This window comes from Haliotis cracherodii, unplaced genomic scaffold (assembly GCF_022045235.1).
Source record: "Haliotis cracherodii isolate W230 unplaced genomic scaffold, xgHalCrac1.p SCAF_7, whole genome shotgun sequence".
NCBI lineage: Eukaryota > Metazoa > Mollusca > Gastropoda > Lepetellida > Haliotidae > Haliotis > Haliotis cracherodii.
The window spans coordinates 50,891,324-50,906,378 of NW_027266330.1; the positions used below are offsets into that span (position 1 = coordinate 50,891,324).

Consider the following 15,055-nt stretch of genomic DNA (forward strand, 5'->3'; position numbering starts at 1 on the left):
TTAAATGATAAGTGATAAGTCACATGACTTCCACCGACACGGAAAAAGCGTGCAGCTTTTTGGCGGGGTTTAAGGGATTTATTCTGCCGCTGCCTGTCAGAAATCCACGTGCAGCCTCTATTGTTCGTGGTGGGGTATAAGAGATTTATTTCCCCCCTGAAAAATTTATTACCCTCCAAAGCAGGTTACACAATATTTTTTCAAGATCATGTGGACCTATCAGATCTCATCATTCTGACTTTCACCGAAGTGGTAGACGTCTAAGATCTGCATCACTTTGGGCTTTCCTCCCACAGCAAGCTGACACACCACGATATAACTGGAATACTGTTAAAAAAACGGAGTTAAACCCAACTCACTCACTCACTCATCATTTGACATGGAGGTATGATAAACAATGTTGTATGTTTACCTTCAGCATCTGCAGTGGGTGGAGACACAGATCCTGGAGACCATAGCATGGAAAGAGGTGGGTAGATTGTAGACATCATAACAAAATCAGGGGGCACGGGTGGCCCAGTCGTCTAAGGCGCCGCGACTCGCTGTGCAGAGTTGCGTCCCTTGGGCACGCCAGAAACCTATGATTGTGGGTTCGAATCCCAGTTCGCCCCGATTATGTTTCTAGGTTTGTCAGCACCATACCCGTGCTCATGGGTTTCACCGAAGTGGTAAACGTCCAAGACCTGCATCACTTCAGGCTTTCCTCCCACATTGAGCTGACACGCCGTGATATAACTGGAATACTGTTAAAAGCGGCGCTAAACCCAATTCACTCACTAATTCACTCACTTTCCAGTTAAAGTGAAGTCCAGTTTTCAGAATTAACCTTTTTCAGAGATAAATAAGATCATTTCCTATTGTGAGTGTTTGAAATGTTTTTTCTCTCATTCACAGGGATCATCGTTATTTAGTGCTATTGAAAACTCGGACATAATGATGACACAGCCGCAGTCCCCATCGTCATCGGCACCGAACTCACACAACACAAACACAGCCGCTGACATGTGAGTATGTTGCGTTGAGATTGGACAAGATAGGATCTGGGGTTTTGCCAAAACTATTCTGAAAATTATTTGAAGGGACCAATTATATTGTATTTAGATGGGACTGGATGAAGATGGCGATGGTGGAATGGGGTGGGGTTGGAGTGGGCGATGGTTGAATGGGGCGGGGTTGGGTTGGAGTGGGTGATGGTGGAATGGGGCGGGATTGGAGTGGGGCAGGGTGGGGTTGGAGTGGGCGATGGTGGAATGGGGGCGGGATTGGAGTCGGGCGGGGTGGGGTTGGAGTGGGTGATGGTGGAATGGGGCGGGATTGGAGTCGGGCGGGGCAGGGTTGGAGTGGGCGATGGTGGAATGGGGCGGGGTTGGAGTCGGGCGGGGTGGGGTTGGAGTGGGTGATGGTGGAATGGGGCGGGATTGGAGTCGGGCGGGGCAGGGTTGGAGTGGGTGATGGTGGAATGGGGCGGGATTGGAGTCAGGCGGGGCAGGGTTGGAGTGGGTGATGGTGGAATGGGGCGGGATTGGAGTCGGGCGGGGTGGGGTTGGAGTGGGTGATGGTGGAATGGGGCGGGATTGGAGTCAGGCGGGGCAGGGTTGGAGTGGGTGATGGTGGAATGGGGCGGGATTGGAGTGGGGCAGGGTGGGGTTGGAGTGGGTGATGGTGGAGTGGGGCGGGATTGGAGTCAGGCGGGGCAGGGTTGGAGTGGGTGATGGTGGAATGGGGCGGGATTGGAGTGGGGCAGGGTGGGTTTGGAGTGGGCGATGGTGGAGTGGGGCGGGATTGGAGTCAGGCGGGGCAGGGTTGGAGTGGGTGATGGTGGAATGGGGCGGGATTGGAGTCGGATGGGGCAGGGTTGGAGTGGGTGATGGTGGAATGGGGCGGGATTGGAGTGGGCGATTGTGGAATGGGGCGGGCTTGGGGCGGGGTGGGGTTGGAGTGGGTGATGGTGGAGTGGGGCGGGATTGGAGTCAGGCGGGGCAGGGTTGGAGTGGGTGATGGTGGAATGGGGCGGGATTGGAGTCAGGCGGGGCAGGGTGGGGTTGGAGTGGGTGATGGTGGAATGGGGCGGGATTGGAGTGGGGCAGGGTGGGGTTGGAGTGGGTGATGGTGGAATGGGGCGGGATTGGAGTCAGGCGGGGCAGGGTTGGAGTGGGTGATGGTGGAATGGGGCGGGATTGGAGTGGGGCGGGGTGGGGTTGGAGTGGGTGATGGTGGAGTGGGGCGGGATTGGAGTCAGGCGGGGCAGGGTTGGAGTGGGTGATGGTGGAATGGGGCGGGATTGGAGTCGGACGGGGCAGGGTTGGAGTGGGTGATGGTGGAATGGGGCGGGATTGGAGTGGGGCGGGGTGGGGTTGGAGTGGGTGATGGTGGAGTGGGGCGGGATTGGAGTCAGGCGGGGCAGGGTTGGAGAGGGTGATGGTGGAATGGGGCGGGATTGGAGTGGGCGATTGTGGAATGGGGCGGGCTTGGGGCGGGGTGGGGTTGGAGTGGGCGATTGTGGAATGGGGCGGGCTTGGGGCGGGGTGGGGTTGGAGTGGGTGATGGTGGAATGGGGCGGGATTGGAGTCAGGCGGGGCAGGGTTGGAGTGGGTGATGGTGGAATGGGGCGGGATTGGAGTCAGGCGGGGCAGGGTGGGGTTGGAGTGGGTGATGGTGGAATGGGGCGGGATTGGAGTGGGGCAGGGTGGGGTTGGAGTGGGTGATGGTGGAATGGGGCGGGATTGGAGTCGGACGGGGTGGGGTTGGAGTGGGTGATGGTGGAATGGGGCGGGATTGGAGTGGGGCAGGGTGGGGTTGGAGTGGGTGATGGTGGAATGGGGCGGGATGCGAGTCAGGCGGGGCAGGGTTGGAGTGGGTGATGGTGGAATGGGGCGGGATTGGAGTGGGGCGGGGTGGGGTTGGAGTGGGTGATGGTGGAATGGGGCGGGATTGGAGTCAGGCGGGGCAGGGTTGGAGTGGGTGATGGTGGAATGGGGCGGGATTGGAGTGGGGCAGGGTGGGGTTGGAGTGGGCGATGGTGGAGTGGGGCGTGATTGGAGTGGGCGATTGTGGAATGGGGCGGGATTGGAGTCAGGCGGGGCAGGGTTGGAGTGGGTGATGGTGGAATGGGGCGGGATTGGAGTCAGGCGGGGCAGGGTTGGAGTGGGTGATGGTGGAATGGGGCGGGATTGGAGTGGGGCAGGGTGGGGTTGGAGTGGGCGATGGTGGAATGGGGCGGGATTGGAGTCGGGCGGGGTGGGGTTGGAGTGGGTGATGGTGGAATGGGGCGGGATTGGAGTGGGGCAGGGTGGGTTTGGAGTGGGCGATGGTGGAATGGGGCGTGATTGGAGTGGGCGATTGTGGAATGGGGCGGGCTTGGGGCGGGATGGGGTTGGAGTGGGTGATGGTGGAATGGGGCGGGATTGGAGTGGGGCAGGGCGGGGTTGGAATGGGCGATGGTGGAGTGAGGTGGGGAATGGGATTTTTGTCTGTTAGAATATTTTTTCCTCTGAAATTTCCTCTGAGGCAAAATTAGTTTGTCCCACATGACCAGTTCAAATTCTTTTTTATCCCCTCCACGAAGGAATTGGACTGGAGTTTGTCCGTCTGTCCGTCCACTTCTCAGAGGAGACAAATTTACTAACGATTTCAGTTGGTGAAATGAAATTTTGCAGACTGATGTCACTGGTCACGCTTTTAATAGTCCGAATATTGGTATCTTAAATTATTTTTACAGCGTTGAGTCCCTTGCTCTGTGATTTTCGACTTCGTGCAAACCGCATGAAATGGGGACAAGTTTTTTCAGAAGAATGAAAGTTTGCATGCTTATCTAAGGGATACTTGTCAAGACTGAATTTGAAAATTGGTCCCGTAAATTGTGATATTACTGGCAGGGCACCTCTGTGTTAGTATCCGTTCTCATGGCTGAAATAATGCTGATGCAACGTTAAATTTTAACTCACTCACTCAATTTGCATATGTAATGTAGGATGCAATACCTTGCATCATCTACAACCCTGCATCCTGCCCCCGCAGGTATCTGTCCCCTATGCATCCTCGGTCAGGGATCCAGCCTCCGACTCCAACGAAAGGCTCCTCGTCCGTCAACTCCAGCGCTTCCCCCAGAGCAGCGGCAAGTCCAGGCAGTCAAGACGGGGCGTCCACTTCACGCCCAGCGCCTCGGAGATCTCAGTCTCTCAACCTTTTCTTCAGTAAAGGTCAGAAAATATTCAACATAATATTCACATGCAGTGAACGCTATCATGTAGTTTTGTTGGGGTGGTCGGGTAGTCTTGTGGTTAAAGCGTTCGCTCGTCACGTCGAAGACCTGGGCTCGATTTCCGACATGGATACAATGTGTGAAGCCCGTTTCTGGTGTCCCCTGCCGTGATATTGCTGGAATATTGCTAAAAGACGTGTAAAACCACACTCACTCACTCACTCACTCACTCGGAATATGGATAAAAGCGGCATAAAACCATACTCACTCACTCACTCTAGGTCCGGGAAGATTCCGGGGTAGAATAGGTCTTCAGCAACCCATGCTTGCCATAACAGGTGACTATGCTTGTCGTAAAAGGCGACTAACGGGATCGGGTGGTCAGGCTCTCTGACTTGGTTGATGCATGTCATCGATCCCAATTGCGAGGATCGATGCTCATGATATTAATCACTGGTTTGTCTGGTCCAGACTCAATTATTTACAGACTGCCGTCATATAGCTGTAATATTGCTGAGTGTCGCGTTAAACAAACTAACCAACCACTCACTCACTGTAGTTTTGTACAGAATCCTAATTATTACCTACAGGTTTAAAAATAACCGAGTTCATGAAAATCTTATGTGCACAAGGGCAACTATCACTTCACAGGAACCAGTGCATTGTTTACATCATCCAGACGGCATTGGTGACGTCATCCAGACGGCATTGGTGACGTCATTCGATTCATATTGTCACACCCGAAACTATGTCATAGCTGAAGATTGTTGACGTCATTCGACAGTTGTTGTTTTCCAAGACTGTGCTTGTGACACATTTTTTTTTCAAAATGAGAGCTCATAAGATTTAGAAATTATGGGTAATTAATGTTTTTTATTACGCTTGCATGTGTTACGAAACTTGTGTAAGAATTCATGTATTACCCTCGCTCTTGCGATTGTTTACAGACTGGAATATTGCTGAGTGCAGCATTTAACAACTACCTAAACAAACCATGCTGATATATTTGATATCATAAGACGCTTGAGTGAGATTCTCTGTGTTCACTATGAGGATGCATACATGAGATTTGTTTGATGAGCTTAAGGTTTTGTAAAGTAGAAATGCTGGACGTGTTCCTGTGTTTCAGTGGGGAGGACAGGTTTCCACAAACTCCAGAAGCTGTGCACTATGTTGGAAGTGACCAAGGAAATAGTGAGTAGACTCGATATGCCTCCCCATAGTAGAATATATGGAGTAGGTCTGCAGTGAGTAGACACAATGTACTCATCGATAGTAGAATTCCCAGTGTATGTCAAGACATACTCCCCATAGTAGTGCCTGATGCTTGTCTTCCTGTGTAGGTCCCCAGTGCCTGATGCTGGTCTCCCTGTGTAGGTCCCCAGTGCCTGATGCTTGTCTCTCAGTGTAGGTCCCCAGTGCCTGATGCTGGTCTCCCTGTGTAGGTCCCCAGTGCCTGGTGCTTGTCTCTCAGTGTAGGTCCCCAGTGCCTGATGCTTGTCTCCCTGTGTAGGTCCCCAGTGCCTGATGCTTGTCTCCCTATGTAGGTCCCCAGTGCCTGATGCTTGTCTCTCAGTGTAGGTCCCCAGTGCCTGATGCTGGTCTCCCTGTGTAGGTCCCCAGTGCCTGATGCTTGTCTCTCAGTGTAGGTCCCCAGTGCCTGATGCTGGTCTCCCTGTGTAGGTCCCCAGTGCCTGATGCTTGTCTCTCAGTGTAGGTCCCCAGTGCCTGATGCTTGTCTCCCTGTGTAGGTCCCCAGTGCCTGATGCTGGTCTCCCTGTGTAGGTCCCCAGTGCCTGATGCTTGTCTCTCAGCGTAGGTCCCCAGTGCCTGATGCTGGTCTCCCTGTGTAGGTCCCCAGTGCCTGATGCTGGTCTTCCTGTGTAGGTCCCCAGTGCCTGGTGCTGGTCTCCCTGTGTAGGTCCCCAGTGCCTGGTGCTTGTCTCTCAGTGTAGGTCCCCAGTGCCTGATGCTTGTCTCCCTGTGTAGGTCCCCAGTGCCTGATGCTTGTCTCCCTATGTAGGTCCCCAGTGCCTGATGCTTGTCTCTCAGTGTAGGTCCCCAGTGCCTGATGCTGGTCTCCCTGTGTAGGTCCCCAGTGCCTGATGCTTGTCTCTCAGTGTAGGTCCCCAGTGCCTGATGCTGGTCTCCCTGTGTAGGTCCCCAGTGCCTGATGCTTGTCTCTCAGTGTAGGTCCCCAGTGCCTGATGCTTGTCTCCCTGTGTTGGTCCCCAGTGCCTGATGCTTGTCTCCCTGTGTAGGTCCCCAGTGCCTGATGCTGGTCTCCCTGTGTAGGTCCCCAGTGCCTGATGCTTGTCTCTCAGTGTAGGTCCCCAGTGCCTGATGCTTGTCTCTCAGTGTAGGTCCCCAGTGCCTGATGCTGGTCTCCCTGTGTAGGTCCCCAGTGCCTGATGCTTGTCTCTCAGTGTAGGTCCCCAGTGCCTGATGCTTGTCTCTCAGTGTAGGTCCCCAGTGCCTGATGCTTGTCTCCCTGTGTTGGTCCCCAGTGCCTGATGCTTGTCTCCCTGTGTAGGTCCCCAGTGCCTGATGCTTGTCTCCCTGTGTTGGTCCCCAGTGCCTGATGCTTGTCTCCCTGTGTAGGTCCCCAGTGCCTGATGCTTGTCTCTCAGTGTAGGTCCCCAGTGCCTGATGCTTGTCTCCCTGTGTAGGTCCCCAGTGCCTTATGCTTGTCTCTCAGTGTAGGTCCCCAGTGCCTGATGCTGGTCTCCCTGTGTAGGTCCCCAGTGCCTGATGCAGGTCTCCCTGTGTAGGTCCCCAGTGCCTGATGTTTGTCTCCCTGTGTAGGTCCCCAGTGCCTGATGCTTGTCTCCCTGTGTAGGTCCCCAGTGCCTGGTCTCCCTGTGTAGGTCCCCAGTGCCTGCTCTCCCTGTGTAGGTCCCCAGTGCCTGATGCTGGTCTCCCTGTGTAGGTCCCCAGTGCCTGCTCTCCCTGTGTAGGTCCCCAGTGCCTGCTCTCCCTGTGTAGGTCCCCAGTGCCTGATGCTGGTCTCCCTGTGTAGGTCCCCAGTGCCTGGTCTCCCTGTGTAGGTCCCCAGTGCCTGGTCTCCCTGTGTAGGTCCCAGTGCCTGATACTAGTCTCCCTGTGTAGGTCCCCAGTGCCTGGTCTCCCTGTGTAGGTCCCCAGTGCCTGGTCTCCCTGTGTAGGTCCCCAGTGTCTGATCTCCCTGTGTAGGTCCCCAGTGCCTGGTCTCCCGGTGTTTTCGAAGTAGTCTGTGTACCCTGAGTACTTGCTGCCACATCTAAACCAACACTGAAGGTCCCTGTCTTAACGACGCATTAGTCAGATTTGTCAGATTTTGAACACAATTATATCATGATTGTTTTCTGTTTTTCTTCAGCAACAAAAGATCTGGACGTGTTTTGAATACTGCATCACTAACAAGCCAGCCCTGATGAGAAACAGACACATCGACCAGGTTTGTGTTCACAGTTTACATGGTTTCACCTTATATCCCAGTTCCTGTTACCCTATGTAACAATGTATACCTGTTGAAAAGAAGACGATGAAGTCTCCGTGGTCATTCAAGGCAATTTAATATAAGGGTAACGCTATTTTTCAGGGCATTATCATTTGCAGAAGCCCGAGGTCTTCCATTTACTTCCCGACGAAGGAGGGCAGTTGAAAAGACTGAGGGCTTCTGCAAATGATAATGCCCTGAAAAATAGCGTTACCATTATGGCTAAAATGGATAGAATTTTGTATCAAATAAAAAGAAAAAACAATATCGGTTTTGAAACATTTACTGCAATCAACACAAATGTCACTGACCCACTTTTACAAATATGGAAACGTCTTAGCACAAACCAGATGACGTCACTATTCAACGTGACGTCAGCTATCCCTATCCTATGACGTCACCTAACAACGGGCGTGATAATGGCTTGGCGTCAAGCAATATGAGAGCATCATCAAGTTACAGTGGCCCGCTGATTTCTGATAACATGTGGGCGGTTTACTGATAATTCTATCCATTTTAGCTATAATGGCAGTTAGTTCATCATCGTAGGCAAGGCATGTCAGTTTGTCAACACACGCACACGGACAGCACGTGGTTACATAAAAAGTATGAATCGTGGTTGCATAAAAAGTATGAATCGGAACGGAATGGCAGACAAACAAAATCATGTTTGTCAAGGCTGCTGTCATAATCCTGTTGTTTGTATGTCCTTTGCAACATATTGTATCTACTGTAAATCTTGATCTTAATGCGTCTCCAAATTAATACGACTGCTGACCCCTAGCCAAAAATGCGACTCAATATCAATACGACTTCCCCACTCCATCCCCAGTGGAATGATACATATCTTACCTTAATCCAACCTTAAATTTATCCAATCAAACATAAATACCTCCTCTTAAAAGTGCTGAGTAGAGTTTTTCCGTAAAATAATAAACAGTGTTTCCCTAAAAACTACACACAGTATATATATATATTCTGTTGACTGGCATTAAGGAAGTTCAAAGGCAATAAAATAATTGAACCAATAACAGTTCACTGATTGGTATGTGGAGAAGGTGTCAACAAACCTGAAGTGTGATGAAGTCTCAAATGTTGCATGGGTCACGTCTAAATTGCAGAGCTCCAGATAAGCTGCGTATCTGCATAAAATACACATAAAAAATGCAAAAATATGCAGTAAAATAAAAGCCAAGCGTATCAAATACGCAACTGACATTACAGGTTCGCTACAAAAATAAAACTTGCGGATCATCAAAATATTGTGGACTAACCCTGCCTATTTGATTAGCAAATCAGCAACTTATTTTGAAATTATAAACGGACATTCCGTCAACCTTGCCAAACTCCACGATAACAGTTACATCATGATCATTTGCCATCACACTTTCTTGTGGAAGTATCGTGGTATTGTTGAGTCCTATAAAGCTCTCGAACCCACACGACACCAGTTTGCAGGGACTAGATGAATAGTGTATTTGAATATTTAACTTAAATATCCACATGTGTAAAAACTAGTGGGTAACAGAAATTTGAATACCCAGATAGAATTACTGATACCCAATGATTTTAAAATGCATGGGTAAAATACCCACAACACCAAAAGCTTGTCTGGAGCTCTGTAATTGACATTGCTAAATACTTGTTACAACTGCTGCTCAATAAACTTTGTTTGCGTTTGTATTCAAGTTGGTATTTCCACTGTCCAAAGTGTGCCGTGAGGCCGTCTTATTGTTCATTATCAGTTTGGAGACATAATGCAAAAGTCCAATTTCCACCCTTGCTGAAATAGGCTGGATTTTCTGGGGTCGATCGTAGCACTACCAGTGGCTATTATGAGTTCTGTCCCTTTCTATGTCCCTCCTACTGACCAATCAGATTCCACCTCTGATATCACTTGCTTTGGCTTCAAACAAAATAGCGACGCCCAATCAAGACAATCTGATCGATAATCAAGATCTATGTTGTGTAAAAAACGTGTCTTACTTCGTTAGGTGCATCAAATCACCTAAGAGTGGAAACTGGACTTTTATTTAAGATTTGACCTTCACTTTGTGTGAGTTCATTGGAGTATGAACCTTCATAGAGTGAGGGCCGAACTGTATGAACGTCGGAACTTGCATAAAGATGGTGAATAAAGATGCGTCAAACAGACACTAAGGTAAATTCATAGATTGCTGGAGACGGTCAATGTCACGGATTGAGTCGATACTGACGATAGTTTGGATGTGCATTTCTTCGTTTGTTCATTAGGATACGCCGCAGCGAGGATATATGTGAACAATCATGCAGTCACGCTCTCTAACATTTCTCAAAGTATACTGAAACGCTGAGACCAAGAATAAAGGTTCTAAATGATCAGAAAGAACCCTTATGTATGTTTTCGTGCTAAGGAATTCCCAGGGGTTTCCCCAGGAATGTGGAAGTAGTCCGTCAGTGTTTACGTCATTTCAAGAACACTGTCTCATGTCTAATTGTGTCGTTCATACACTTATGAAAGTTAATTTCGCGGTCTCGTGACTGACCTCTTGTCCAATGGAAAAGCTGTATATCGTTTAAACTTCAAATTATAAAATTATAGTCAGTTAACTCCCTTGCCTCTGGAAGATGCAATGAAGAGGCTCTCGTACTTAACATCTTTGAAACTGATGATGCGATGTAGAATTTGACCGGGTTGGTGTGACAGACATGTGTTTTCAGTGACCACTAACATAAATCTACTTGGACATTTGTCAAAAAGATCATACGAGTTTCAATTTTTTCTGTTTATAACTTGTCAAGTGAGGATTCGGAAATACTTTGCCTGACCATTTAGACGGCATGACGGACATGTTGTGATGGTGTGGTTGATGTTTCAGATTATGATGTGTTCGCTGTACGGGATCTGCAAGGTCGTTGAGAAGGAGATCAAGTTCAAGACGATTGTCCACATGTACAGGAACTTGGCTCATGTCGATCAAGCGGTAAGAGCAACCATTGTATAGATGTACCTAGTGATGTCATACGCCCATTCGATGTATCAATGAATTGCCTACAATTCTCCATGTTCCATGATGACAGCCTCCGTGGTCTAGTGGTAGAGCGTCCGCCCGGAGAGAGCGGAAGGTCTGGGGTTCGATCCCCGGCTGCGTCATATCAAAAGACGTTAAAATATGGTACTTGTTGTTACCCTGTCTAACGCTCGGCATTAAGGGGCTAAAACAAGGACTGGTCGGCTCGGAGTCAGTATACTGTGTCTGAGTGGGGTATTCATGTTAAACTGCGGCATGGTATCTCAGTGAGCTAGCACTGTAAATCGGCATCAGTACAAGCAGCCACACACACAGTCATGTGCATGCACCTCGCTATATAAGTGCAATAATCTTGGGACGCCACATAAAACCCACCTCACCTCACCTCACCTCACCTCACCTCACCTCTTGCCCCACATATTATGTCAAAACTTAAAACTCAAAATTTAACACTTACAACCTAAGACATAAGGGTCAAAGGGAGACTACTCTTCAAACCTTGTTGATATATTATTTTTATTTAAGTCACGAACGTGATCCAAAAAGCCATCAACGTCCTTGCACATAAAAATTGATGATATTAAAACACAAAACAGTGTCGAATAACGAATTTCTGTGCCAAAATTTTCAGGTGACTGGTTAAGAAATTGGCACTAGTCCTCTAGTCCTTGCTAAACTGCCAAATTGTTATGGTATCATAAGGACTAGTAGACATTTGCCATTTTTAAAGGTTTTGCTATATATCAATCTCATTAAAATCAGATCTTAGTTCTCGCTACCACCAAACAAAGATCTGGGGACATCCCATTACGGGTCACGTCAGACCGACCTTGCGCGAATTCTGACCGACCAATAGAAGGACTGATAAGAAGTCGACATTAGCCAATCAGAAGGCAGCTTTCTCGCGCTTTACGGCATTGATTTCAAATTGGTGACTACATTTCCAAACAGATCTTGACAAATTCTCGATTACAAATTTGAAACCTGAGCATAAGAACATTCTGGAATGGCTAATAGACGGTCTACATTGTATGGATTCGGTCGTTAAACCCGTAACTATCGTTCGGAATACCCCGTGTTAAAGTTTTCGAGGTTGCATTATTAGAATTCACATTCCGAATGTCACTTTCATGATCTGGTAAGCGACGCTCTGATTGGTCGGATGAAAGTTCGTTCTGACGTGACCCATAATGGGATGTCCTCAGATCTGTGTTTGGCGGGTAGCAAGAACAAAGATGTGATTTTAATGAGATTGGCTATATATTATCATTATAAGGACACTGGACCAAAAATGTTTGTTTCTACCACTGTGTGAGATGTGTGAGGTGGGTGTTGGAAAATCCAAAATGGCTGTTACGGACAGTATACGGTCTCATATTAGGTCAGTAACAACCATTTTGGATTTTTACTGACGGTATACGGGCTCATGTGGGGTCAGTAGTTCTGCTCTCTGATTGGTCAATCTCACTTTGAGGCATAATAATGAGTTTTATCCGTGCTGTTTTCTCTGCTGCAGGTGTATAAGAGTGCATTCATTCACGGGAGTGAGTTCGACTCCATCATCGGCTTCTACAACAAAGTCTTCATGCAAAATATGAAGACCTACATTCTACAGTTCTCTGTCAACAGACCTATGGTATGTAGCGTCAGTTTAGTCGAAGATATGGGTTAAAATTGATCTTCAGTAACAAGCTTGTATCCCTTGAAGATTGGGTTAGAATTAGTTATGTTTTAACCCCGTGAAGATCTGGATTAGAATTGTCTTCAGCAACCCATGCTTGTCCCCCATGAACTCCAGATCAGAATTGGTGTTCCGCAACCCATGCTTGTCCCCCATGAACTCCAGATCAGAATTGGTGTTCCGCAACGAACTTAAACCCTGTTAAGTTCCGGCTTAGATTTGATCTTCAGCAACCCATGCTTGTTGTAAGAGGCGACAAATGGGATCGGTTGGTCAGGCTCGCAGACTTTGTTGATGCATATTATTGTATTCCATCGCTCATGATATCAACCATAGGATTGTCTGCTCAAGACATGAAGAGTTTACAGGACACCATCATAGAGCTGGAATATTGCAAAATGTGGCATAACAACAAACAAAAACAAATCTAGTTGACAAATGGGAAGACCCTTTCAGGGGGACGGCCTCTTTGAACATTTTCTCATGATCTGTCATTGTCATTGCTCATGATTTGATGAGTCAAAACTTTTAAACATCTCCCTTTCCTAGTGATTTGCACCCGTCAAGATCCGGGGTAGAAAAGGTCTTCAGCAACCCATGGTTGCCGTAAAAGGTTACTATGCTTGTCATAAGAGTTGCCTAACGGGATCGGGCGGTCAGACTTGCTGACTTGGTTGATTTATTTCAATATGACCACTGTGTTACTGCCTACTATCAACTCATCAAACAATAATCACTTATCCTGTTTATTGGCTTCATGTCCCTATTGGCTTCTACCTATGTGTTCTCTGTCCATCGTGTTGTGACAGCATCATCCCTTTGTTGTCACACCTACCTATGTTATCCCACTCTTGTATGCCCTTGTTGTTACTGTTAATCCTCTACTTTTAATCCTCCACCTACTAAATATATTCTGTACTATGTCCCTCATTCAGTCTTGCTTGACAGGGACGGTCGGGTAGCCCAGTGGTTAAAGCGTTCGCTCGTCACGTCGAAGACGCGGGTTCGATTACAGACACGGGGACAATGTGTGAAGCCCATTTCTGGTGTCCCCCGCCGTGATATTGCTGGAATATTGCTAAAAGCGGCGTAAAACCATACTCACTCACTCACTTGCTTGACAATGGTATAAGGATCTATACCGAAACGTCGCTTTTCCCAGTATTAAAGAAGTTGTTATCCATAAAAATTGTGTCTATCTTGACCACTGTCTATATTCGCAGGCCCCTACACTATCTCCAGTTCCAAAGCAGATGACGTCACCACTGACAGCTTCCCCAGTGTTCAGGTAGGCAGGGTTTATCTGGTCTGTCCAGTTTTGACCAGGGTCCAGTGTATGGACATTGGTTTCACAGGACATTTTAGAACGCTTCCGTGGTCTGGTGATTACAGGTCTGTCTGGAGAGTGGAAAATCGGAGGTTCTTTTCCCGGCTGCGTCATACCAAAAGACGTTTAAAGATGGTACTTGTTCTTAGGGGGCTGGCACTTTAAAATCAGCATTAGTCCGGATTAGATGTACAAGCGCATGCATGCACACACGCATGAGAAACTCAGAATATATGTATTAAATAAGGCACGATAATTTTCTTTGGTAGTAATCTTTCTTTCTCAGTAATAAACAGTTTACCCTGTCATCCAAAGCATCTCAGTGTGGAGAGATGCATCTCTTAGGCGTGCCAGAAGCCTAAGATTGTAAGTTACATTGGCAGCGGTCGGGTAGCCTAGTGGTTAAAGCGTGCGCTTGTCATGCTGAAGAAGCTGGAATATTGCTAAAAGTGGCATAAAACCACACTCACTCTCTCACTCAGCCACCGTGGTCAAGTGTTCAAATACCTTAAGACCTGCTTCACTTATGGCTTTCCTCACACAGACAGACTGTGGCATAATTTAATACCACTTTGAACAATACCGCCTCCGTGGTCTATTGGTAGAGCGTCCGCCCCGAGAGCGGAAGGTCCGGGGTTCAATCCCCAGCCGCGTCATACCAAGAGACGTTAAAAGATGGTACTTGTTGTTACCCTGTCTGGCGCTCGGCATTAAGGGGCTAAAACAAGGACTGGTCGGCTCGGAGTCAGTATACTGTGTCTGAGTGGGGTATTCATGTTAAACTGCGGCATGGTATCTCAGTGTGCTAGCACTATAAATCTGCATCAGTCCGGACTAGTACAAGCAGCCACACACACACATACACGTGCATGCACGTCGCTATATAAGTGCAATAATCTTGGACGCGACGTTAAACCCCATTTCACCTCACCTCCCCTCACTACTTTGAAAATAAACTCACTCACTCTCTCACTACTGATGATGATGCTAGTCAGGACTTGTTCTTGCTGTTGCAGCATCCCTGGCAGGAAGAGGTTCTATGTGTCGCCGCTGAAGGAGTCGCCGTTCAAGTTGCCGCCATCACCGAGTCAGCTGACGCCAAGAAGCAGCTTGCTGTACAGTTTCGGGGAGGGTCTGGGAGTAAGTGAGATGCTCGGAAATCTGAGAATATATTTCTTTAATCCCCCTGAATGTAGGATATAGTAATTGTCTTGTCGGTCCGTCCGATCATATCTCTGAAACTAATATGAAATGTTTGTACAGAAAGACCAGGTTGTCAACTGGTGCCTTTTTCTATTTAGAGACTTTAGAATGTTATTTTTCCATTTCCATGGCAACAAGTTTGACTTTGACTTCG

The 15,055-nt window shown here is 48.2% G+C and overlaps 1 protein-coding gene across 1 annotated transcript in view; it reads left to right on the top strand.

The window, feature by feature from the left end:
* Nucleotides 1-15,055, top strand: part of LOC139447366 (retinoblastoma-associated protein-like) — a 44,384-nt gene that overhangs the window by 24,843 nt on the left and 4,486 nt on the right. The window contains exons 17-25 of the mRNA XM_071228681.1: nt 419-469; nt 895-1,004; nt 4,018-4,199; nt 5,331-5,395; nt 7,560-7,637; nt 10,538-10,642; nt 12,207-12,326; nt 13,595-13,659; nt 14,715-14,838. Of these exons, the coding sequence (XP_071084782.1) occupies nt 419-469; nt 895-1,004; nt 4,018-4,199; nt 5,331-5,395; nt 7,560-7,637; nt 10,538-10,642; nt 12,207-12,326; nt 13,595-13,659; nt 14,715-14,838 (900 nt within the window). The remainder of the gene's footprint in view (nt 1-418; nt 470-894; nt 1,005-4,017; nt 4,200-5,330; nt 5,396-7,559; nt 7,638-10,537; nt 10,643-12,206; nt 12,327-13,594; nt 13,660-14,714; nt 14,839-15,055) is intronic.